This window comes from Raphanus sativus, unplaced genomic scaffold (assembly GCF_000801105.2).
Source record: "Raphanus sativus cultivar WK10039 unplaced genomic scaffold, ASM80110v3 Scaffold0248, whole genome shotgun sequence".
Classification (NCBI taxonomy): Eukaryota; Viridiplantae; Streptophyta; class Magnoliopsida; order Brassicales; family Brassicaceae; genus Raphanus; species Raphanus sativus.
The window spans coordinates 10,615-35,312 of NW_026615568.1; the positions used below are offsets into that span (position 1 = coordinate 10,615).

At 42.8% G+C, this 24,698-nt stretch overlaps 1 protein-coding gene and 2 non-coding genes across 3 annotated transcripts; 2 read left to right on the plus strand and 1 right to left on the minus strand.

Moving 5' to 3' along the window:
- The first annotated feature begins 8,351 nt into the window (after nucleotides 1-8,351).
- Nucleotides 8,352-8,458, plus strand: LOC130501655 (small nucleolar RNA R71). Its single transcript, XR_008939838.1, has one exon. It is a non-coding gene; the product is annotated as a small nucleolar RNA R71 (small nucleolar RNA).
- Nucleotides 8,459-15,131: 6,673 nt separating this feature from the next.
- LOC130501654 (uncharacterized) lies at nucleotides 15,132-15,452 on the minus strand. The gene has a single exon (XM_056996492.1). It carries the CDS (start codon nucleotides 15,450-15,452, stop codon nucleotides 15,132-15,134), a length of 321 nt encoding a protein of 106 aa, XP_056852472.1.
- Nucleotides 15,453-22,860: 7,408 nt separating this feature from the next.
- Nucleotides 22,861-22,968, plus strand: LOC130501657 (small nucleolar RNA R71). Its single transcript, XR_008939840.1, has one exon. It is a non-coding gene; the product is annotated as a small nucleolar RNA R71 (small nucleolar RNA).
- Nucleotides 22,969-24,698: the final 1,730 nt, after the last annotated feature.

Here is a 24,698-nt window from a genome sequence, read left to right on the forward strand (position 1 = left end):
CATAATGCGGGCACCGGAGGCTGAGATTTGAACCTCGCCGGAACCTTCTTTTTGACTCATAATAGTAAAAGGAAAGGGAGATAGGAAGCAAAAGAGAGGAATAGGACTAAGGCGAAATCTCAGAGAGAGGTTAAAGTTGAAGAACCAGTTCGATCAAGAAGCGGATAAAAAAAAAAAAGAGAGAGAAAACGCAGTAAAATAAAGGAAAAGAGGTAAATTACCTTGGAAACCGTCGAGAGGCGTGGAGGAAGTGGAGAGACAAGCAGTTAATTCTCTCAGCTTTATATCCCATCACGTCTCAAAAATCGGAAATCAAATTTCAAACTCACTTTAATCTAAGCCATCGATTTAATCGGAGGAAATTTACAACTGTTCGATTAGATAAAAATAAATATGGTTGAGATAGCTAGTAATCATGATCTCAACAAGAGAATCTAGCTTGGGCGGCTAGGTCTAGCTCCCGAGAATAACGAAACCTCATCTCGAGAGTTGGGGGCAACTGTTGGGCCCGAATATGGCCCGGTAGCTAATTGTGGAATAATGAAAGACGATAACAGGCCGCGACTGGCCCATCACGAGTTCGACATCTAAAAGGAGCTAAGCTGAAGCCGAAGGCTGAGAGCTAAGGCGATCTTTAAAGAGGTCACGGAGAAGAGGAAGCTCACGTCACAACATGAAGAAGCGCATGACCCGGTCAAAGGGAAGCTGTTGCGGATTCCACCTCAAGCGGAGAAGATCTCGGAGATTAGTTGAAGACAACCTAAAGAAGTCCAAGGCTATAAAAAGAGAAGGTTGAGGACCAAGAAGAGGATCGGATTCAACTCATATTTTCACTCTACATTCATCAAAACATTCTGATCATAATATTCTTGTAATCTTTATAATCATCAAGAGAAATATTTCTTTGTAACCATTCCTTTACCATATTATCAATACAAATCAAAGTTCATTCATCAAGTTCTTACGGGGTTCAGCCCGCGATAATCTTTCCCTAACCTTTCCTAAACATAAAACCTGATCTAAAATCTAGGTGTGAGTTTTACTCCTCACAGTAACGGGAAGCTATCTTTGGGACAAGCTTTATTTAGGTCGGTGAAATCTACGCAGACTCCATTTCCCGTTCTTCTTTTCTACAACTACTGGATTAGCTAGCCAGTCTGGGTAATGTACCTCACGAATGGACCCAGCTTTCGTAAGTCAGTCAACCTCGTCGTTAACAGCTTGAGCCTTTTCTAGGCCTAGTTTGCGACGCTTTTGTTTGATCGGTTTGAAAGTGGGGTCTACATTAAGCTTGTGAGTAGTGACGTCGGCGTTTATACCCTTCATGTCACTGGTGGTCCATGCAAAAGTTCCGACGTTGCTTTTTAGAAAGTCGATGAGCTCCTTCTTAGTCTCGAGAGGTAGCTCGGATCCGATACTCACTTGCTTTTCAGGATTTGAGTCGTCGATACTAACTTGCTCGGTGAGGTTCTTAGGGGGACGTCGAATATTCTGTTGTATCTCACGACCCTCCTGGATCTGTAATTGCTATTGGGGTGATTCTTTGAGAATTTCGAATCCTCCCAGGTAACATATCCTGGAGATCTTTTGGTTACCATACACTGTAGATATCCTTTCAGGTGTCGGGAATTTCACACATTGGTGATAAGTTGAAGCTACTGCTTTCATCTTATGGATCCAAGGTCTTCCTAGGATCGCGTGAAACGGGGAAGGTCTGTCGATGACTATGAAATTCATCATTTTCATGATTCCGCCAGCTATAATTGGGAGCTTAATAGTTCCCAATGAGGTAGCTGTTTCTCCGGAAAATCCTACGAGATTAGCTTTTTGGCCAATAATTTCGTAGTCGTCTATTTCCTTCCCTTTTAGGGTGTTGTAGAAAATAAGGTCAACAGAGCTTTCTGTGTCTATCATGAGTTTAGGGACCTCATATCCTGCGATGTTCAGGGTGACGATCAGCGCGTCATCGTGAGGTCTGTCAAGGTTTGAGGTCTCGCTTTCCCAGAAAGAAATCTTAGTATTGGACTCGGGGTTTGGAGGCTTAGGTCCAGTGTTAGACACAGCCTTCCGTACGTGATTCTTAATGGAGTTGACGGAGTCTTGACATATATCTGATCCTCCAAGGATACAGTTCACCCTCGAGTCGGGGCTCGATTGAGGGGACGGTTTGCTCAAGAGAGCTTCGACTTGTAAACTTTTTCCTTGGGGGAATTTTCCAAGAATCATATCGACTCATTTCTTGGGAACTGGAGGTGGCGAATCGGTCTCCTTCTCAGGTGACCTATCGCGCTTTGGAGGGGTGTCTCTGGGACCTCTTTTCTGATAAGGTGGTGGCTTTTTAAGGTCCACTCCCTTTATTTCTCCGGCTGCGAATTTAGCTGCCAGTTGTCGTTGGAGGTCCCAACATTCCTCAGTTGAGTGTCCATTCCGATCGTGATAAGAGCAGTTTTTGTTCTCATCATATCCTTTTGACCAGGGGGTTTTGTTTGCTGCGGCGATAGGTTTTTCTTCCTTATCTTCCTCGATTGCATAGGAATGTTCTCCCTGGGTCTGATTGTTTCGAGAGTTCCCCTTTTTATGAGGTTCTTTTGCTTCTGAGGCTTCACCTTTCGGGTGATTATGGGGTTTCTTGTGGAGCTTATCCAGTGCAGTTGTTTCCTCTTCCAAGGTGACGTATCTAGACGCTTTATGAAGAGCATCGTCGATAGTTGGGGGAGGATTGAGTGTTAGCTCCGACCAAAGTTCTGATTTATACCAGAGACCTCTTCTGAGAGCCTCGATGGCGACCTGGTAAAACGGATTTTTTGATGTAGGCTCGTAGTGAGTCTCCCACTCCCTGTCTGATATTCCAGAGGTCAGCCTCGGATGCTTCATGAAAGCGTTGCTTAACTGGTCGAAGCTATCTATCGAATTTGGTTCGAGACCAGAGAACCATTCGAGGGCTGTTCCGACTAAATTTTTAGCGAATGTCATGCAGTAACCTGCTTCGCATTCTTCTTTTGTAAAGTGAGCTTTCACGATAGCTAACCGGAAGGCTCTCAGGTAAGCCTTTGGGTCTGAGGTCCCGTCGTATTCGGGGATCCTAATTTTTCGGGTGTCTCTTATGTAAGAGTTGGCAATTCTGTCAGTGGATGAAGTTCCACAGGTCTCTTCGATCAAGCTCTCGATTTCGGGAGCTGAGCTCGTTGCCTTGTGGACTTGAGCACCCAGCTTTTGGAGAGCTTCGTGAGTCCGCTCCATATATCTACGAATAGCCTCAGGTCCCTGATGATAGGAGTTTTTAGTCTCCTAAGACAAATGTTGTAGGATAGTGATGAATGTCGAACCAATTCTGAGGGATCTAAAGCACCAAGAATGCAAGTACTTTCTTAATCTAAGTGCGATCAATAGCATGAGTTTATGAATTCTAACAATCCTAACAATGAAACAAAACAGTAAATGAGATGACTTTTAAACTATTTCTAAAGGAGAACTCATGGGTATAGGAACTTGACCTCGGGTGATCAGGATTTGAACTAAGGATGAACAATAAACGATCAAACAAACAACCTTAAGCCTAGACACAATTCTAAGCAAGCTCTATGACTAGATGAATGCTCATTTGCTAACATATCTCAAACATCAAATGTCTTTGGTTGAATAACATGCAAGCAATTATTACTAACAAGTCTATTAGCTATTTTAGCATCTTTAACAACAAATGTCTTTGGCAAAGTACACTAAAAGCCTAGGAGAGCTGACTCAGGCATTCCATCAAACACATGTCGGGTGAGAAATGCCTAGAGATCACCCTCTGAGTGGCCTACTCAAATGATGCATTAAGATCACTCTACTAGCAAGGAACAAGTATGATCTATACCTTAAACATCCTAGAACTAACCTAATCACCCTTAATCACCCTAACCCATGAATCCAAAAGGTGATTACTCACTAATCTCCATGATTCTTCTTAAATCCATGATGGATTTCAGATTAATCATGTAGAGAAATAGATGAGAGATCACAAGAACAATAACAAATCAAGCCAAAAAGAAATGTTTTTCTTGAGAGAGTTTGTGTTCTTCAATAGATCAAAGATAATCTGCCAAAAGGTGGCTACAACATACTTAAACATTAGGTTTTTCAGAGTAAAAACGTGCATAAGAAATTGCAAAAAGGTCCTTGAAAAATCATAAAATCGGGTAGCATAAAGGGGTGGAGCGACCAGGGAGACCCGCTCCAGGAGGTCGCTGTGGTCTGGACAGGAAAGACGAGCGACCGGTGAGACTCGCTGCGCCGGGGTCGCTCCAGGCTGGCGGTGGCACAGCGACCAGGCAGGGTCGCTGTGGGAGGTCGCTCTGGTTCGTATGCCACTAGTAAATTGGTCATAACTTCTTTATCACCTCTCCAAATGACTTGAAACCACTTCCATTAGAAAGCTAACTCAATTTCATATTTCACCCCTCCTTTTTTTTTGATCACATTGCTCCCAAACATCTCAAATCACTCCATGGCGCACTCCAATACCTGATAAGGACGTATGTATGCAAAATGCAACCTAAACATGCCTAAATCCTAGTCTATATGATGCAAATGCTTATGAATGAATGGTTAAAACAATGCAAATATGCAAGACATCAACTCCCCCACACTAGTCCTTTACTTGTCCTCAAGTGAACTTTCTGGGACTCATAGGGGAAGAGGTTTGAAAGTGGAAGCTCATAGCCAAGAGAAACACAAAAGCACTCGCTTCAACATAAGAATTCACTACTAGCACACTCTCTCTTATTATCCTCTAGCTTCTCTAGGCCTGTCTCAACTCAACATTATGCATTCACACATTCAGTTCAGCCAACTCTCACATTCATTAAGCAATACAACAAGTGAGCTCTATGCAAATGGTCAATTGGTCCAAGTCATTTGGGTAAGGGAAAGCTTTTCATTATGGTGATCAAGGGGTTCATAACTCATTATCTTCAAGGTTTAACACTCAAAACAAGTAGCCTTGACATTGCACATAATATATCTAAGAAAGGGATCAACTAATGCATACAATGCTCAATCTTCATTGTTCTACCCTTTTTCAAACATACAAGTGAGACAATTAAAATCCCAAGTTACACCCATCTCACATCTCTCACCCAAAAATCTCAAGAACACATCCACAAACTCTTAATCAAGGGAAATATTTAAACTTTTAAAACACAACCTCTAAGCTCATTCTCACTTTGCTAGCCCCCTTTTTTTTTTTCGGTTTCTTTTTTTTTTTTATTTGGGGGCCAAGACTTTCACAACTTTGAGCTAGAGGTTTATACAATTCCCAATAAGACAATTAAGCACAAGAGTTCATTCATTCCCATTCAACTTTCAAGTTCAAACTTTACAACACTCACCCCCACCTATGGCTAGACAATAGCATAAGCAATCTAGCAAGAATGAAGACTGAGCATTGTCGTTCCCAATACTCTCAAGATTATGCGCATGTAAGACTTTCCGAAAAGGCCTCACTCAACAAACAATTAAGGCTTAAAAGGAGGAGAGGGTTTTAGGGAGTGGAATGCCACTAGAGATTGTCAAAAAGATCGGCATAAAAGATGTGACAACTCTAGTGTGTATATCCATGACTTAGCACACAAGGGACCATGAGCAAGAAATTAAGTTCATTCAGTTCAATTCAAGGTTGTAGTTGGCTTAAGAGATTGAGTTTCAGGGAGAGTTTTCAAGGCACGAAGCTTACAAGGTTTTCAAGAGAGGTGCATGAACTATACAAGGCTAGACAATGCTCTCTACAAGGCGTTTTAAATCAGCTCCCAATGCAAATGAATGCAACCTATATGCTTCTAGACTCAATCCTAAAGTATGCAAATGATACACTAAATGATTCTTTTTGTGTTTTTCAAAAAATTTTTAATTTTTTTTTTGGTTTTTTCTATGCAAATAAGAATGCAAAATGTAATGCATGAGACTCAGAATCATCAAAGCAAACATGATCAAATGCTTGGCACCTCCCCCACACTTAAATCACACAGTCTCTGTGTGAGTGAGGTACCCAATGAAATTCTAAAATGCAAAGAAAAAACTGGGATAAGGGAAGTTTCCAGTTACCTGAGACGGGAGCGAGGTGGAAGGATCGCTGCGGGTGATGGCTTCTCAGCGACCAGGGAGACCCGCTCCAGCTAACCGCTGCCGAAGAAGACGAGCGATGGGGACGTGTCGCTGCGGGTGCGTCGCTGCTGGTGATGGCTTCACAGCGACCTCCATAAGCCGCTGTGGGAGGTCGCTCCAGAATGAAGCGAGCGACGGGGATCAGCCGCTGCGCCAAGACCGCTCCGTGCTGATGGAGTCACAGCGACCAGGCAGAGCCGCTGTGACTGGTCGTTGGGCTCTGCTCGTCCTTGTGTCACTCCTTTTTCCTATTTTGACCTGCACACAACTTCATTTTCCCATTGTTTTATGCAGTAAGATGAAAATAAAAATACTAATGCAATATATACAAGGATACTCATGGGACTTCCTCCCAAGTGAGCTTGTTTTAAGTCTCTAGCTTGACTTTGCCTCCTTTGGATCATGCTGGAGTAGGTGCAGAAAGTGGAGTTAACACCCCATCTTCCTCAGGTGGTAGCTCACCAAGGTGATCATCAGCAGGAGGGCCCATTTCTTCAATGATGAAGGCTTGTCCAAACACAGTGGGGTTCCTCATTTTCTCCTTGATGTCAAAGTGGAGGATGTTCTCCTTTCCCAAATGGAGGTCAATCTTGCCTTCTTTCACATTCACAATAGCTCCTGCTGTAGCTAAGAATGGCCTTCCAAGAATCAATGGGTCTTGAGCCTCCTCACCCATTTCAAGCACCACAAAATCTGTAGGTATCTCATACCCTCCAATCTTCACAGGGAGGTTCTCTAGGATGCCCACAGGGTACTTCACTGAACGATCAGCCAACACCAGAGAGAGTCTACACTTCTTGTATTGAGTGAAGCCAAGCTTCTTTGCCACAGACAAAGGCATCAAGCTGACACTAGCTCCCAAATCGCAGAGACATTTCTCAAATACCATAGGTCCAAGAGCACAAGGTAGTGTGAAGCATCCTGGATCCTCTAGCTTCTCTGGAGCATCAAGCCTCTGAATGATGGCATTGCACTCATGACTCAGAACCATCATTCCCTTCATCTCCTTCTTCTTAGCAGCTACAGCATCTTTCAGGAACTTGCTGTATTGAGGAATCAGCATGAAAGCATCAATGATGGGTATTGTAACCTGAGCTTCACTCATCTGCTTCTCAAACAAAGCCTTGTACTTCTGTAGCAGCTGCTTCTTGAATCTACCAGGGAATGGAAGCTTGGGTTCATAGGGAGGAGGGAAAGAAGGGCTTTCACCTGCTGGAGCAGCAGATTCACTATCATTTGTTGGCTTCTTTTCTTCTCCAACCTTTCCTTTACCCTTATGTTTCTCAATCTTCTCCAAGATCTCATCATCTGTCTTCTCATCAACAATGACCACTTCATCATCTAGATTGATGGCTACCTCCTCACCTTGTTTCTTAGCATCCTTGGTGAGGGTTCTAGGAGGTAACTGCTTACCACTCCTGAGTGTGACAGCTTTTGCTTCCTTGGGGTTTTGATCAGATTTTCCAGGTAGAGATCCTGGCTGGCGATTCTGGTGGGTGCTCATGGAAGCAAACTGATTCTCCAAATTCTTGACAGAAGAAGCAAGGTGGGAGAATTTGTTGTTGAGCTCATTGTAGCTCCCATCAATCTTGGAGTGAAGGTTCTTCAGCTCATAGCCCACATGCTTCTCACTTCTAGTCTGAGACTCCAAGATCTGTTTAAGTAAGGCATCAGTGCTGCTCTCTTGAGGGGCAGAGGAGCTAAGAGAGGGGTTTTGCTGAGGCTGATAGTTGCTCTGCTGGTTGTTTCTTGGCTGATAACCACTCTGCTGGTTGTTGGAATAGGGCTTCTGTTGGTAGTTGTTGTACTGAAAGTTGGGTTCCTTCTTGTACCAGCTACCATTGCTGTTGATGAAACACAATTCTTCTTGCCCTTCCAAACCCTCAACCTCATTGACAGTAGGAGGTATCTCCTGTTGTGGGTTACCAACAAAGTTCACATGCGCTTGTGTGGCCTTATCAGCAATGAGTGTGTCAATCTTCTCCTGAAGAGCCTTTATCTCATTCCTTGTGTGTTTGTCATCACCTCTACTGCTTCTGTCATGGTCTCCACTGTAGACTGCATCACTCTTAACCATGTTGTCAACCAGAGCCTCTGCCTCTTGCTCAGTTCTCCCCAAAAAGAACCCATTGCTAGCTGTATCCAGTCTGGCTCTGTACTTAGGAAGAGCACCTATGTAGAATGTGCTCAGCAAGCTCTCCTTAGAAAAACCATGGTGTGGGCACTGAGCTTGGTAACCATTGAATCTCTCCCAAGCTTCACTGAATCCTTCCAAGTTCTTCTGTTGGAAGCTGGAGATCTCGTTCCTCAACTTAGCAGTTCTTGAGGTAGAGAAGAACTTCTCCAAGAATGCCTTTTTGCAGTCTTCCCAAGTAGTGATGGAGTCACTTGGTAGAGACTTCTCCCACTGACGTGCCTTATCCCCCAAAGAGAAGGGGAATAGCTTGAGCTTTAAAGCATCCTCTGACACACCATTAGTCTTTGACATACCACAGTAGCTGTCAAACTTATCCAAGTGATCAAATGGGTCCTCCACAGCCAGACCATGATACTTGTTGTTCTCTATGCAGTTTAGCAGTCCTGACTTGATCTCAAAGTTGTTAGCAGCCACATCTGGTGCTCGGATTCCAAGTCTAGGACCATGGGTGTTGGGGCGGTCATAAGTGCCAATGGGGCGAGCTGGTCGCTGTTGGGGCCCTTGTGGAACATTGTTTACTCCATTGGGGTTCAGAGGATTTTGTGGATCAGCCATCTCAGCTTCCTGTATCTGCAGTAAAGCTTGTTGCTCTTCTTCTCTTCTTTTTCTAGCACACTCTCTCTCTAAAGCTCTGATGTCTGCGGCTCTTGGAACAAGGTTTGATGTACCTTTGCTCCTCAAGTTCATACACCTGAAAATCACAAAGAGGTGAAGAAGAGAATCAGTAGCTTACAAAAATAAAAATGACTTAGTCTCAAGCAAATGACTAAATCTCAATGTTCAAATCAAACTCAGAATTTGGCAACGGCGCCAATTTGATGATAGGAGTTTTTAGTCTCCTAAGACAAATGTTGTAGGATAGTGATGAATGTCGAACCAATTCTGAGGGATCTAAAGCACCAAGAATGCAAGTACTTTCTTAATCTAAGTGCGATCAAAAGCATGAATTTATGAATTCTAACAATCCTAACAATGAAACAAAACAGTAAATGAGATAACTTTTAAACTATTTCTAAAGGAGAACTCATGGGTATAGGAACTTGACCTCGGGTGATCAGGATTCGAACTAAGGATGAACAATAAACGATCAAACAAACAACCTTAAGCCTAGACACAATTCTAAGCAAGCTCTATGTCTAGATGAATGCTCATTTGCTAACATATCTCAAACATCAAATGTCTTTGGTTGAATAACATGCAAGCAATCATTACTAACAAGTCTATTAGCTATTTTAGCATCTTTAACAACAAATGTCTTTGGCAAAGTACACTAAAAGCCTAGGAGAGCTGACTCAGGCATTCCATCAAACACCTGTCGGGTGAGAAATGCCTAGAGATCACCCTTTGAGTGGCCTACTCAAATGATGCATTAAGATCACTCTACTAGCAAGGAACAAGTATGATCTATACCTTAAACATCCTAGAACTAACCTAATCACCCTAATCACCCTAACCCATGAATCCAAAAGGTGATTACTCACTAATCTCCATGATTCTTCTTAAATCCATGATGGATTTCAGATTAATCATGTAGAGAAATAGATGAGAGATCACAAGAACAATAACAAATCAAGCCAAAAAGAAATGTTTTTCTTGAGAGAGTTTGTGTTCTTCAATAGATCAAAGATAATCTGCCAAAAGGTGGCTACAACATACTTAAACATTAGGTTTTTCAGAGTAAAAACGTGCATAAGAAATTGCAAAAAGGTCCTTGAAAAATCATAAAATCGGGTAGCATAAAGGGGTGGAGCGACCAGGGAGACCCGCTCCAGGAGGTCGCTGTGGTCTGGACAGGAAAGACGAGCGACCGGTGAGACTCGCTGCGCCGGGGTCGCTCCAGGCTGGCGGTGGCACAGCGACCAGGCAGGGTCGCTGTGGGAGGTCGCTCTGGTTCGTATGCCACTAGTAAATTGGTCATAACTTCTTTATCACATCTCCAAATGACTTGAAACCACTTCCATTAGAAAGCTAACTCAATTTCATCTTTCACCCCTCCTTTTTTTTGATCACATTGCTCCCAAACATCTCAAATCACTCCATGGCGCACTCCAATACCTGCTAAGGACGTATGTATGCAAAATGCAACCTAAACATGCCTAAATCCTAGTCTATATGATGCAAATGCTTATGAATGAATGGTTAAAACAATGCAAATATGCAAGACATCAGTCCCTCTAGAGGAAGGACAGTCGGGTCATCGTTAGGTACCTGACGAACATGTACCTGGCGAACAGGTCCCTGATGGAATCGTGTTCGATCATTTTTCAAGTGCTCGGTGGGCTGATTTGCTCACTGGCTATTGGGTCATTTTGACGAGCTAGGTTAGTGGGGCGAGCTGTAGGATCAGCATACGTCCTTTGATGTTCGCCCGGATTCGTGTTTCGGTTTCTGGCCCGAAACACCGGAGCTGACGTTCTGCCCCCGGACGGGTCGGATACTCCTTCTCCTTACCTAAGAATAGGTGGTGGAGGAGGTAAGCGAGCGCTCTGACCAGTAACTTGATCGGGAATAGAGCTAGTCGATGCTATGTTGCTTCCCATAGCACTGGTGAGGGGTGGACTGAGCACAGGAGCTGTCCTAGCATGAGGCGTTTGGAAAGCTGGTCCCTGTTCTCCCGATCCAGTGTTATCAAGGGAAAAGTCGAGACGTCCTCGAGGGAACGAGGGGTCAGTTATTCGATCTCGGAAGGTCACTCCTGAGCCCTGACGTTGCGGTGGTTGGGTTGTTGCGGTTAGAGATCTAGTGACCTCTTCGAATCGTTGCTGCCGAGCGGCTAGCTGTTGCATTGTACACTCACCTTCTTGAGCTTTCTCTACCAGCTGCATCATCATGCGACGGATCTCAGAGAGCTGAGCCTCCGTCTGGTTCGGAGCAGGTTGGTGCTGAGGGTAACGAGGGCTGGGAGCCCTGGATCGATCTCATTGGAGGTTCTCGTGTTGGCTGCTCCAGCACTGTTCATCGAGATACTGTTCATCGAGATACTGTTCATCGAGATACTGTTCATCGAGATACTGTTCATCGAGATTTTGTTCATCGAGATACTGTTCATCGGGTACTATTCATCTGAGTACTGTTCATCGGATACTGTTGATCGGGATACTGTTCATCGGGATACTGTTCATCGAGATACTGTTCATCGAGATACTGTTCACCGAGATACTGTTCATCAAGATACTATTCTTCCAGTACTGTTCATCCGAGTACTGTTCATCGGTTAGATGAATTTGTTGTCTGATCGACTGGATTCATCCTTAAGTTGGAGTAAGGGATTCCATTGTTTCTTCCCCACAGACGGCGCCAATTGTGAGGGATTAAACTCACCTCCTGATTTTAGGTCAGGTTATAGTTTAGGAAAGGATTCGGGAAAGATAATCGTGGGCTGAATCCCGTAAGAACTTGTAGAATGAATGATGATTTGTATTGATAATGTGGTAAAAGAAGGGTTACAAAAGATGTTTCTCTCGATGATTACAAAGATGATAAACTGCTCTAGAGATGATGTGAATAATCGTCCAAATGAATAAGGATTGATTTCTCTTTAAATAGCCTCAGGCTCCATGGTTGCTACCAACAGGTTCCCGAGATCCTCTCCGTGATTTGAGGGATTTGTAACAGCTTCCCTTTGACCGGGTCCTGCGCCTGTTTACTTGTCAACGAGCTGCCTCTTTTCCTTGACCTCTCTGATGAACATCTCCAGCTCACAGCCTCCGGATCTGACTTAGCTGTTTTTGAAGATTGAATTCATGATGGGCCTTTCACGGCCTGTTATCATTTCTTATTGTCTATCACTAGCTAGGGGGTCATATTTGGGCCCAACACTACCAACATATTGAGAATGATTTTAATCTAAGATAATAATAAAAACCAATTAAAGATGAAACTTTCTTTCTTAATGAGATGGGAGAACTCATGGGCTAAGGAAATTGACCTTGGGGAGATCAGGTTTTAATCTAAGGGTGGTAGCAACAATCAATCTTGCAACCTTAGGCCTAGACACAATCCTAAACAAACTCTATCTCTAGATGAAATGTTCATTCACAAAGATAACTCAATCATCTAATTTCTTAGGTTGAATATTATCTAAGCAATCATTAAGAACTAGTCTACTAGCCACCTTAACACCTTTAACAACAAATTTCTTTGGTAAAGAATGTTAAAAGCTTAGGAGAGTTGGTTCAGGCATTTCATCAAACACCTTTCGGACATAAAATGCCTAAAGCTCAACTTTAGAGTGGCCAACTCTAACATAGCATTAAAAGCACTCTACTAGCAAGGAACAATATAGATCTACACTAGAACACCTTAGATCTAGCCTAATAACCCCATGAATGCTATAGTGGATTACTCAATAATCACCATTATCACTCTTGAATCCATAAGAGATTTAAGGTTAATCATGTAGAGAAAGAACAGAGATGAAATCAGACAATCAAGAACACAAAGATGAGATGAGATTATGATTCAAAGATAAATCTTTACTCAAAGGTTTGTGTTCTTAAAGAGAAAAATAACATAATCCCACTTAAGGGTTAACATGAATATTTATACTAGGCTTAGAAAACCTAGGAACATCATTAAAAATTACTAAAAAGTCCTTGGAGTCAATTAGGCTTCAGCCAATGGGAAACAAGCTTTATTTTTGGTCAGGGGTTGAGCAAATGACCCAACCCGTTTCCAACCATCCCGGTCCAATCTTGTTCTTGTCGTCGTCCCTCCCGACCGGTTTAGCATCCCGGTCATCTGGCTGCGTCCTGCTCATGTTCTTCCCGACCGGGTGCGTGCAGCCGGTCCATCCTTCCAGGTCCAGACGCGTCTTGATTGTTGTCCAGCCGACCGGGTGTGTGCAACCGGTCCATTCTTCCCGGACGCTTTTCTTCCCGACCGGGTTCAGCATCCCGGTCTAGTCTCCCCGGGACATCTTTCCCATCTCATGGGTTCACTTCTCTTTTCATGGCCAAACTTGAATCTTCACTTCTTTTTGGGTCATAAGGCTTCCAAACACTTCAAATCACACCAGAGCATACTCCAACACCTGATTAGGAAAAACGATTGCAAAATGGATCCTAAAAATGCCTAAACCTTAGCCTACAAGATAAAAAAATGCAATATGAAGATGGCTAAATCAATGAAAATATGCAAGACATCAGTAACCTAATGAAACTGCAACTGAATATGGCATGAGGTTTACACTAGAACCAAGATCACAAAGAGATCGAGGAAAGCGTGCGTTTTGTATGCAATTTAGGACGAAACTACCAGGGTCAGTTCTTTTGATTGAAGTTTCTCCTTGTATCATCGCACTTACTTCCTCTGACACCATCATCACGCTATGTTCCCCAGTTGGATAATCTGAAGACATCATATCTTTCATGTATTTCTTTACTGAGGGCGCTATCTTAATGGCATCACTGAGGGACAACTCAAGAGTGATTTTATTAAAGGTCTTTTTGCATATTGCATGTTCCAATGCCTTCTTGGTCTGTGGTTTGTTTGGAAGGAATGGGGCTGGAGCTCTATAGACTCGCTCAGTTTCGGTAGGATGTACCTGGCGATCGTTAGTGCTACAAGACAGTCGATCATTTTCTTTCCTAATGGGTCGATCGATAATCGATTCATCTTGACCATCGATTTTGGTTTCATTTTCTGAATCTGAATCTCCTTTTTCTAAGTGTACAGTCTTTCCCTCATCCTTTTTATCTGGTGAGTTTCTTCTTTGTTTGGAGGTTTCTGTGTCAGAGTCTGGGTCAAGAAGTTATGTGGGATTAGAATTGCTTTTGCCTGCTTTTTCATGAGTGGTGATTTTTTATTGCTGGCATCGTCTCTGGTATTTTCTGCAAGGCGTTTACCGTTCTTTTGGTGATGTAAAAACGAAAAGAATAGAAAATTTAGCAAAACGTAACAGAGTCTATACTAAATTCTAATTTTAATCTAAAGGTAATAAGAAAGAGTCCCCAGCAACGGCATGTTGGTGTCAAAATTGTTCAAGACGAAATCGATGCCCGAAAGTCCTCGGAAAAACCAAGTGATAGTGAGAACCTCGAAAAACCGAGAAAACGAATAACCGAAAAAGGTTACCCGAGGAACACGGCTCCGGGCGCCGGCGGCTGGACCCGAGCCATGGCCCCGGGCGCCGCGGTTGGACCCGAGCCACGGCCTCGGGCACCGGTGTCTGGACCCGAGCCACGGTCCTGGGCACCGGCAGCTGGACCCGAGACACGGCCCCGGGCGCCGGCGGCTGGACCTGAGCCACGGTTGGATGTGTTTGGGTCGGGTTTAGGGGAAGAAACACTTATCTGGGTCGCAGCCGGGTCGAAGCACGGGTCAATGGAGCTATGTGGGTCGATGCGCGGATCTTGGCTGGGAAAGGTTCCCGACCGGGTAGCTCACCCCGGAATGACATACCCGGTCCATTCCATTATGAATTCCCGACCGGGTAGCTCACCCCGGACTGACACACCCTGTTTGTTCCATCATGCTTCTTTCTCTCGATTCGATCTGACCGGATTCCTCTTCCCGTTATGGCTTACCCGGTCCCTTATTCTTGGTTTAAGTTGGCTCAAACCCGACCGGGTATGCGATCCCGGTCCACCTTACCCGGTCCACTTGACCTCTCACTCTTTTCCAATTTTTTTAAACTCAGATCCCATGCCATCACTTTCGTATGGCCTCAACATCTTCCAAGGGACTTTAAAAAAGAAATCCTAAAGCAATATTTACAAGGATAACCATGGGACTTCCTCCCAAGTGAACTTGTTTAAAATCACTAGCTTGACTTTGCCTCTTTTTGAGATTATGTAATGGAAGGATCAGAGAGTGGGGTTAATGTCCCATCCTCCTTTGGTATTCTGGCCATGTATTGCTTGATTCTTTGACCGATAACAACAAATTCCATTCCCTTCTTGTCCCATAGCACAACAGCTCCATATGGCCTCACTTTTTTAATCTTGTAAGGTCCCGTCCATCTAGACTTGAGCTTCCCGGGAAACAATTTCAGCTTAGAGTTGTAGAGTAGCGCTTGATCTCCATCTTTGAACTCTCTCCTCAAGATATTCTTGTCATGAAAAGCCTTAGTCCTCTCCTTGTAGATCTTTGAGCTATCATAAGCATCCATCCTTATCTCATCAATTTCATGTAGCTGTAGGAGTCTCCTCTCATTTGCACTCTTGTAACAGCCCACATTGCCTTGTACTCAAGCTCCACAGGCAAGTGGCAAGGCTTTCCATACACAAGATTGAAGGGTGTGGTACCCAATGGGGTTTTGTAAGCTGTTCTATAGGCCCAAAGTGCATCATCAAGTTTTTCTGACCAGTCCTTCCTCTTTGTGCCAACAATTTTCCCCAGGATGCCCTTGATTTGCCTATTGAGACCTCAACTTGGCCACTTGTTTGGGGATGATAAGGTGCTGCAACCTTGTGCTTGACCCCATTCTTCTTTAGGAGACCTTCAAGTAATTTGTTGATGAAGTTGATATGCTCTCAAATTACCCTATAGAGCCTTACTCTCTCAAATAAGAGGTTCAGCTGTAGTACTTATGGATCGAATCACGAGGAGCTAGGGAACCAATTAAATCTAATCAATAAATCAATCCTAGGTGAAGTTGGTTTTTATGATGAAATGTAAATGACAATCCTAAAATTAGCAAGGTAGTTGCTCTAACTAACAATATGATGGTTGTTTAAATGATAATGAAGAGTGCTAGACATAGGGCTATTATTCAGGAATGGAGTTTTATAATATCTATAAATGCCTAATAAATTGCTTGCATGATATTAAAGAACTCACCCGCTTAACACTCAGTGATGTCTTACTGGTTAAATAACTAGATCTCTGATCTCAACTGTCGTCTGTTGACCAGAAAAAGAGTCGATCGATATCCTTTAGAGATATCGAGCGATACACCTTTCGCAGCGCCGATCGATTGTCCAGTTGGGATATCGATCCACGGCTTCTAGAAATGCCTAGGCGCGAGATGATAATGAACACTAGGTCTCAAGGAGGGCGGTTAGCTCTTCTCCAAGGAGACAACTAGTTCAAACAGATAATTCAAGATATAAGGATCCTAGTGATCTATGCTCTAGTTAGCTACTCTTGAACAAGCATATGGTACAATCCATTTGATGAATATCACAACTTAGCAAATATATTTTGGGGCTAATCCCACAAACCTATTTAAACCCTAGATCTAACAAGTAGACTACTCAGACATATCTAAGCAATTCATAACACAACATAGGTAAAATAATTGCATTAGATAGAGAATAGAAAACAAATGGAGTTTAATCACAAATCTTTCAATGATCTCTCCAATCTCTCAAAACATATAAAACTCTAGCTTTCTCTCACACTCTCTACTTGCTTTTCTCTCTGGTTGCAAAAGCTTGCTTTCTTTCTTGCTTTTCAAAGCTTGCCGTAAAAAACACTTAAGCAAGGTACTTAAGCATTTCCATTAGGTTAAAACTCGTCAGGGGCAATCTCGTAATTTGTTGAAGTCTTGGTGAAGTAGTCAGCTAAACCATTTCGTCCTCGATATCGATCGACAACACTAGATGTGTATTGATCGATTATAATCTTCTAGTACGCGGATCTTCTCAGCTACATCGATCGACAACTCTGGATGAGTATCAATCGATTCTTCTCTAAATGTTGACTTCCGACTTGGTCTTAAATGGTCAACTCGGGTGTATTATCTCTTGTACTCCAAAATGCTCCAAAAGCATCACTTTATCACGAAACACTCCTGAACCTGAAAACATACCTAACAGGCTAAAAAACACATTAGTTATATAATAAAAATACTATTATACCATGGTAGAAAATGGGTGAAATACATGGTATATCAACTCCCCCAGACTTACTCATTTGCTTGTCCTCAAGCAAAAACTCAGTAGTCTTTGGAAAAGGTTTGAAAACAGTAGGGACTCAAAGATTCAAAACATTGAAGTCATCACTCTATGGGTTTGCAATTAATATCTAAACATCCTAATCACATAAGTTCATTATGCATTATCCTAGCTTAGCAACTAAATTCATCTAGTCCACAACATAGCAAATCTCATCTGACATTCCCCTCTACTAACCTCAATTCTTAACATATAATAAAAGTGCAGGCTTTACCTTGGGAGTATCGATCAAATGACACATGGATTCAACTCAAACAAGTATCTGAACACACATGTAGTCTTCTCTGATCCCTTTCTCCCCTCATCTCTCTTCTCTGGATCTTTTATTAGTTTCAATTTCAATAGGTTTTGATGCCACAAAGTTCATCTAGTCTATCTCATTGACATTTGCATTTGTAACTCATACATTTTGACAAAGTGTAGCGAATAATGGGGTCTCAGGTAATTTACCGATCCCTCGTTTCCACAATGTGTGATCATCCCTGAGATTTAGAATAATGGAGTCGCAGGAGACACTCCTACCCCTCTGCCTCTCAAGAAATCATTTCAATCTTTTATAACATAAACTTAGATCTTTGAGATGCCGAAGAGAGAGAAGGAAGGGAACCAGAAACACACAGACTTTTAACCTTCCAGACTTGTAAGAGGATTTCGATCCAGTAATTACCAAGCCCCAAGACAAGCAAATAAGGTCAGTATTACTGTTTGAGGTCAGCATTGGTTCCTTCAAACAATCTCAGCTATTGTATATAGGTGACAGGTTGATCCACTTTAGCATATTTAGTACTATCTGCAATCAGTAAATCTAGAATGGTGCTAAAGAGTGGTTAGATAATCAAGTATAAATCAATATCAATGTCCCCATTTTAGTACTTATGCGAAAAATAATTTTGAAAACATTTTTAATAAAAACCAAAATAAAAACACATATTAGTAAACATCCCCCCCATACTTAAGTTACATTGTCTCAGTGTAACACAGCCGGAGTGAAGTGAAGAAATAAATCATAAGTACTTAATTGAACAAGATAAAACGACTAAACCTGACCGCGGTGGTGTCAATCGATACATATACGTCGATCGTTAGTGATGGTCGTGTGGTGTCGAGCGATGCGACTTGATTGTGTTGGTCGACAGAATCATCATTCTACTTGGATCTTTAAAATCTGCAAAAATAAATGCGAAAAATAAATGTAAAAATGTGAAAATAACTTAAAAAGAAAATAAAACCTAATAGTGGGTTGCCTCCCACTCAGCGCTTTGTTATAGTCATTTATCTTGACTTTCGTGGTGTGTGACTCAGTTGGTGCATAAACTGCTACTTGTTGGACAACAAGCATCAATTTCGTGTCTCCTCCTATCAAACCATGTAGCAATGAAGCTTCATGTGGCATCATCGCTTCTGAGCTGTTTCTCATCCATCTTGAGGACTGCATGTGTGAGGTTCCTCAGAGTTCTTTCAATTGATTCGATGCTGCAAACATTCCTGTAAACGGTGTTGTAGGAGTATTCTGAAAGTTCCCTCAGTTCATTCTGCAAAGCGTCGATCTTGTCATGAATCAGCTGATCTCGGTCTGCCAAGGACCCGGTGTCGATCGATGCTACAACGTGTGCATCGGTCGTTTCGCTGGGAGTTCTGTCGGCTGATCCAGTGGTAACTGTGTCGATCGATTCTGAAAGCTGTCCTTGATACTCGAGAGTTCTCTAAATAGCAAGTATCTCATTCTTCAATAGACGAGTAGCTCTGCATAGGTTGGTCACTCTTTCGTTGAGAGGGTTGTCAATGTCATCACATCTCCTGTTGAGCCTCTCCTCCATAGCATCCATAGCTTCGTATAGCTCATGTTTGATTTGATCAACTTCTGCTGCTGTGCATGCTGTCTGCGCTGGTGGTTGCTCGATGTCGATCGATGTAGGTCTAGGCATGTCGATCGATGTCGCGTTTTTGCCACAAAGACCAAGATGGTCCTTAACTATGCCAATGTCTTGTTGTATAAGATCAATCCTCTTGCTTAACCATTAGACATTGTTGTTGAGAGGGCTGTAGACGTCTCCAATCCGTGTGTTAATGTAAGCAATTTCCCATTCATCTCTTTTAGGTGATGAACATTCTGGTTGGTCATTGGATGTAGTCTTACCGATGTCGATCGATGGCGATGGTGCTGCGTCGATCAATACTGGTGGCGTAGCTTCCTTCTCAAGCATGTTTCTAATGCTCTCAATCTCCATCCATAGCACTGCCATATCACTTTGGAGAGCTTCATAGCTGCGATCCAATGGCTGGTAGGTATCTTCCACCGGTGTGCGGAATTATTCCTCCAGGTGTGCCTGAGCTCCCCACACATCAGTCCCCATATCATATATCTCTTCCTTGCTGTAGGGTACTGGTGCTGGTCTGTATGCATGGTAATGGCGTGCATGTTCTGGAAGGCTTAAGCAACTCCTCTTAAAAAGAGATGCTCTCTCCAGGATTTTTCTTATGTGCTCTTTGGTGACAGTGATGATTTCATCATCAACTCCTCTAGCATGTCCAAACTCATCTCTGTGGACACCAAATTCGTCCCTCTCTTCCCATCTGAATCTTCTGGATCCATCAGTATCAAAGGCACGTCGTCCAAACTCAATACGTCTGTCGGTCGATCTGACTCTTGTGCTGTCGATCGATCTGGATATCTCGCCGTCAATCGATGGTTATGAAACGATGTCGATCGATGGGGAGTTCCTATGTTGACCGAAACTTTGAGGAACTGTATCCTCTCTCATGGTGACGTGTTGGTTGTCTTGGACGTGAGCTAGGATGTCTGGATGGCCACGTTGCTGTGTGAACAGGTTTTCTAGTCCATTGGAAACTTGAAGGATGTCTGCTATGTCCTCTCTGGATATGTGTAGGATCCTTCCATCCATGGCTCTTGCAAAGCCATCTATGTCCATGAAAATACCAAATTCATCAGGTGTTAGTGGAGCATTGATATCATATGAATTATGAAATCGAGATTGAGCTCTGGTAAAGGAACTGATCGATGGTGCTGTGGTGATGGCGATCGATGATGATCGTTTAGCTGCATGGTTGGATCGATTGTTCATAATGTTGCAGGTCTCCATGGTGATGTTGCTTGTTGTTGGAGGTTGCTGGGTATGTGTTGTTGAAGTTTGAATTTTCGTGGTTGATGTTGACAACTTTATATACCCATCTGTTGCCCAAATCGGTGAAATTCCGATTTTGTCCTTTAAGTCGTCTGACTCAAGATCGATCGATGTGATGCTGGCGATGTCGATCGATGGACGATGTCGTTTTGCTGGATGAGGTAGATAATCAATCGATGGTGGGCGGTGGATGTCGATCGATTTGGAGCAGGTTATTCTTGGGAATCGATTTGCAAATCTATCATTCTCCATGTGATGTTCCCAAGCTCTTTCTTCCCAGTAATCTTCATCATATTCTTCAATGTGGTCTCCATTGTGGGAAGATCTAGCTTTATCTACTGCAAAACTCTCATGAAATCCACTATCGGCTCAACTTCTTACTGAGTAATCGCCTTGTTTGCTGTTGGGTTGGATGGCGAAATTCGGGTAGCAATGATCTGGTAAATCGAGTTCATCATCTGGTGTACCTCCGTCGATCGATAATCCATGGTTGGTGTCTATCTCTTCTGACTCGCTGGTGTCGATCGATGATTTAGTGAGGTCGTCGATCGATCCTGTGTACTCTGTGTCATACTCTACTTCACAATGACAAACTGCAATGATACCAAGATCATCTTCTTTTTCCACGGCTGTGGCTGGTGGTTTGCCAAGTTTGACAGGGTCGTAGTGGATATCTGGATCTATCATAATCAAACAAATCATGTTGGTGTTCATGTCACATACAGCTCCTACTGTAGCCAAAAATGCTTTTCCAAGTAGAAGGGAAAAGTTCCAATTTAACTTGATATACAGGACATGAAAATCCACAGGGACAATGGCATTACCAATTTGCACTTCCAGGTCTTTGATCAAGCCTCCAGAATTTTTCTGAGTGTAATCCACAAATGTGAAGATCTCTGGTGAAGGCTCTACTTTCAGACCCAGATGGTATGCCATGACTTTTGGTAAGATGCTGACTGATGAGCCAGTGTCACATAGTGCATGAGGAAACTCAATTCCCTTTACTACACAGGGTATTGCAAACTTCCCAGGATCACTCTTCTTCTTCAATGTGATCCTTTTCTTCATATCTTCTCTGACATTGTCAAATATTCTCCTGATGTCATTTTCAGTTTACCTAGTCTCTCTGAAGAACATCCACAATCTGCTTGTGAAGTAAACCTCCTCAAATGGTTTTCTTAGTGGGATTCTGATAACTCTCTTAGTGAAACCATCTATCTCCTTCTCATTAGCTTCCCTTTTAAGGTTCTTAGGATTTTTCTCCTTCCTACTCCTTAACCTTCTTTCTTCAGTTTCCTCTGATGTTGGTGTAGTGTTTGAAGGGTTACTAGTAGTCTCTGCAGGGTCAGCTGGTGGTTTCGGTGTGGGTCAGAGTGCATTGATTCGGTTACTGTCAATTGCTGGTAATTTCACTCGATATGTGAGAGGTGCGTGTCGATCGATATGTGGAGAAAAATGTCGATCGATGCTTGTCTCATCTTTGTGTCGATCGATGAGTGACTCGTCTCGTCGGTCGATATCTTCGTAGGTGGGGGTGGGTGGATATGGATGCGAAGCCGTGAATTCAATATGTGTTAAAATCCTAACCGCATTGCAATCTGCAGTCGTATCTGGAATTGACATTGATTGTGTCGATCGATATGGACTAACTGGTGTCGATCGACACCATTGCGATCCACTAGAACTTAGTGAACTTTCCACATCGAAATCTCCTTCTTGAAGCTTTTCATGCTTCACCACTTGCCAAAATCATCATATATGATGGCATTCACGTGGTGTTTCATGCTTCTTTCTCCTACTTCCTTAGAAGTTCCAATTCTCCTGATAGAGTCTTCAGTTTGGACAATTTGTGTCTCAAGCTTCCTAACTTGAGTACAAATGGTGTCTATCCTTGTGTTCAGATTGCTGAAGACAGAGTCAATCTTTCCATTGAAGTCTACTGTAAGCTTCTGCTGTCCTTCAAGAACTCAATCAATCATGGCATCAAACTTACTCTCATGGGTGGGTGGTGGTGGGTTTTGGTAAGCTGAGTTGCCATAGTTCCTGGTGTTGGTGAAAGGTTTCTGATACTGTGAACTCTCGTTGTAGTTACTCTTCTGACCACTGCCAAAAAAGTTTATGTTGCCACTCTGGTTTCCATATTTCTGAAATCAGTACCTCCAATGTAGTTCACATCTTCTTCTGTATCATCTTCTCTAGCCTCTCCTTCTTCAGCTGAGCAGACTAGCTTCCCTAGAAATGCATGTAAAGCATCTATCTTAGCTCTGACTTCACTCATCTGGTCCTCCCTGATGGCTGCAACAGATTTCTTCTTATCAGAGTCAGTGTTCTTGGTGCTGCTTCTGTTGGCTAGGTTCTCAATAAGTCTCACAGCCTCTCCTTGGTGTTGAAGTTCCCCTCGCTAGCAGTATCAAGAGCCATCTGATACCTCAAGGCGATACTTCTGTAGAAAGTGCTTAGCAGCTTCACTTCATTGAATCCATGGTGTGGACAGTCTCGCTGGAAAAACTTAAATCTGATCCACGCGTCTTTAAAAGTCTCACCAGGCTTTTGCGCGAAAGTGGCGATTTTGCTCCTTAAGTCTTCAGCACGTGCCTCGTGTGATAACCCAGCGTAGGGTATTTGTGACATGAGAGAGTAGTACTGAGGTTTGAGCTCGAAGTTCGGCTTCTGAATCTGTAGAAGTCGAATAGCTGATATGTTGGTGTAGTACTCATCAGGACGATTGTAGTCTGCCAATGATCGTGTTTGAGCTTCTTCGGTAGCCTCAGCTTCTGGTTCAGGGATTATGTTTCCCTGTGCATTTAGCTTCTGACCTGTTGCATTACGCAGATGACCATCCTGGTCATACAGGTTTCCATTTTCGCCCTGCGTGAGAATAACAATCGCAACCATGCCTCGCGGATTAGTATCGATCGATGTACGGTGGGTAGTGTCGAACGATGTGGAACGGCGAAGAGTATCGGTTGACGGTAGTGTCTGAGTATCGGTCGACGGTTGAACGTGAGTATCAGTCGACAGTATTGCGGTTCTGTTGATCGATGTGGAGCGTAGGTCTTTGCGGATTGAACGTTTCAAGTGTGCAGGATCTTCCGAGAATAGTAGTTGATTCCCCTTATTGCTTCCGGTACTGCTGGGCATGTACCTGAAAATACAAGAACAATTTTAATCAGAAAGGGATTAAAGAAAAAGAAAAACCTAAAATTGATAAAATTAAATCTAATGGCGATCATAGCTCCCCGGCAATGGCGCCAAATTTGATATGCTCTCAAATCACCCTATAGAGCCTTACTCTCTCAAATAAGAGGTTCAGCTGTAGTAGTTAGGGATCGAACCACGAGGAGCTAGAGAACCAATTAAATCTAATCAATTAATCAATCCTAGGTGAAGTTGGTTTTTATGATGAAATGTAAATGACAATCCTAAAATGAGCAAGGTAGTTGCTCTAACTAACAATATGATCGTTGTTTAAATGATAATGAAGAGGGTTAGACATAGGACTATTATTCAGGAATGGAGATTATAATATCTATAAATGCCTAATAAGTTGCTTGCATGATATTAAAGAACTCAGCCGCTTAACACTCAGTGATGTCTCACTGGTTAAATAACTAGATCTCTGATCTCAACTGTCATCTTTTGACCAGAAAAAGAGTCGATCGATATCCTTTAGAGATATCGAGTGATACACCTTTTGCAGCGCCGATCGATTGTCCAGTTGGGATATCGATCGACGGCTTCTAGAAATGCCTAGGCGCGAGCTGATAATGAGCACTAGGTCTCAAGGAGGGCGGTTAGCTCTTCTCCAAGGAGACAACTAGTTCAAACAGATAATTCAAGATATAAGGATCCTAGTGATCTATTCTCTAGTTAGCTACTCTAGAACAAGCATAGGTTACAATCCATTTGATGAATATCACAACTAGCAAATATAGTTTGGGGCTAATCCCACAAACCTATTTAAACCCTAGATCTAACAAGTAGACTACTCAGACATAGCTAAGCAATTTATAACACAAGATAGGTAAAATAATTGCATTAGATAGAGAATAGAAAACAAATGGAGTTCAATCACAAATCTCTCAATGTTCTCTCCAATATCTCAAAACATATAAAACTCTAGCTTTCTCTCACACTCTCTGCTTGCTTTTCTCTCTGGTTGCAAAAGCTTGCTTTCTTTCTTGCTTTTCAAAGCTTGCCATCAAAAACACTTAAGCAGGATATTTAAGCATTTCCATTTGGTTAAAAACTCGTCAGGGGCAATCTCGTAATTTGGTGAAGTCTTGGTGAAGTAGTCGGCTAAACCATTTCGTC

Excerpts from the sequence above, each read along its gene's own strand:
- LOC130501654 (XM_056996492.1), bottom strand. The coding sequence starts at position 15,452 with ATGGATGCTTATGATAGCTCAAAGATCTACAAGGAGAGGACTAAGGCT.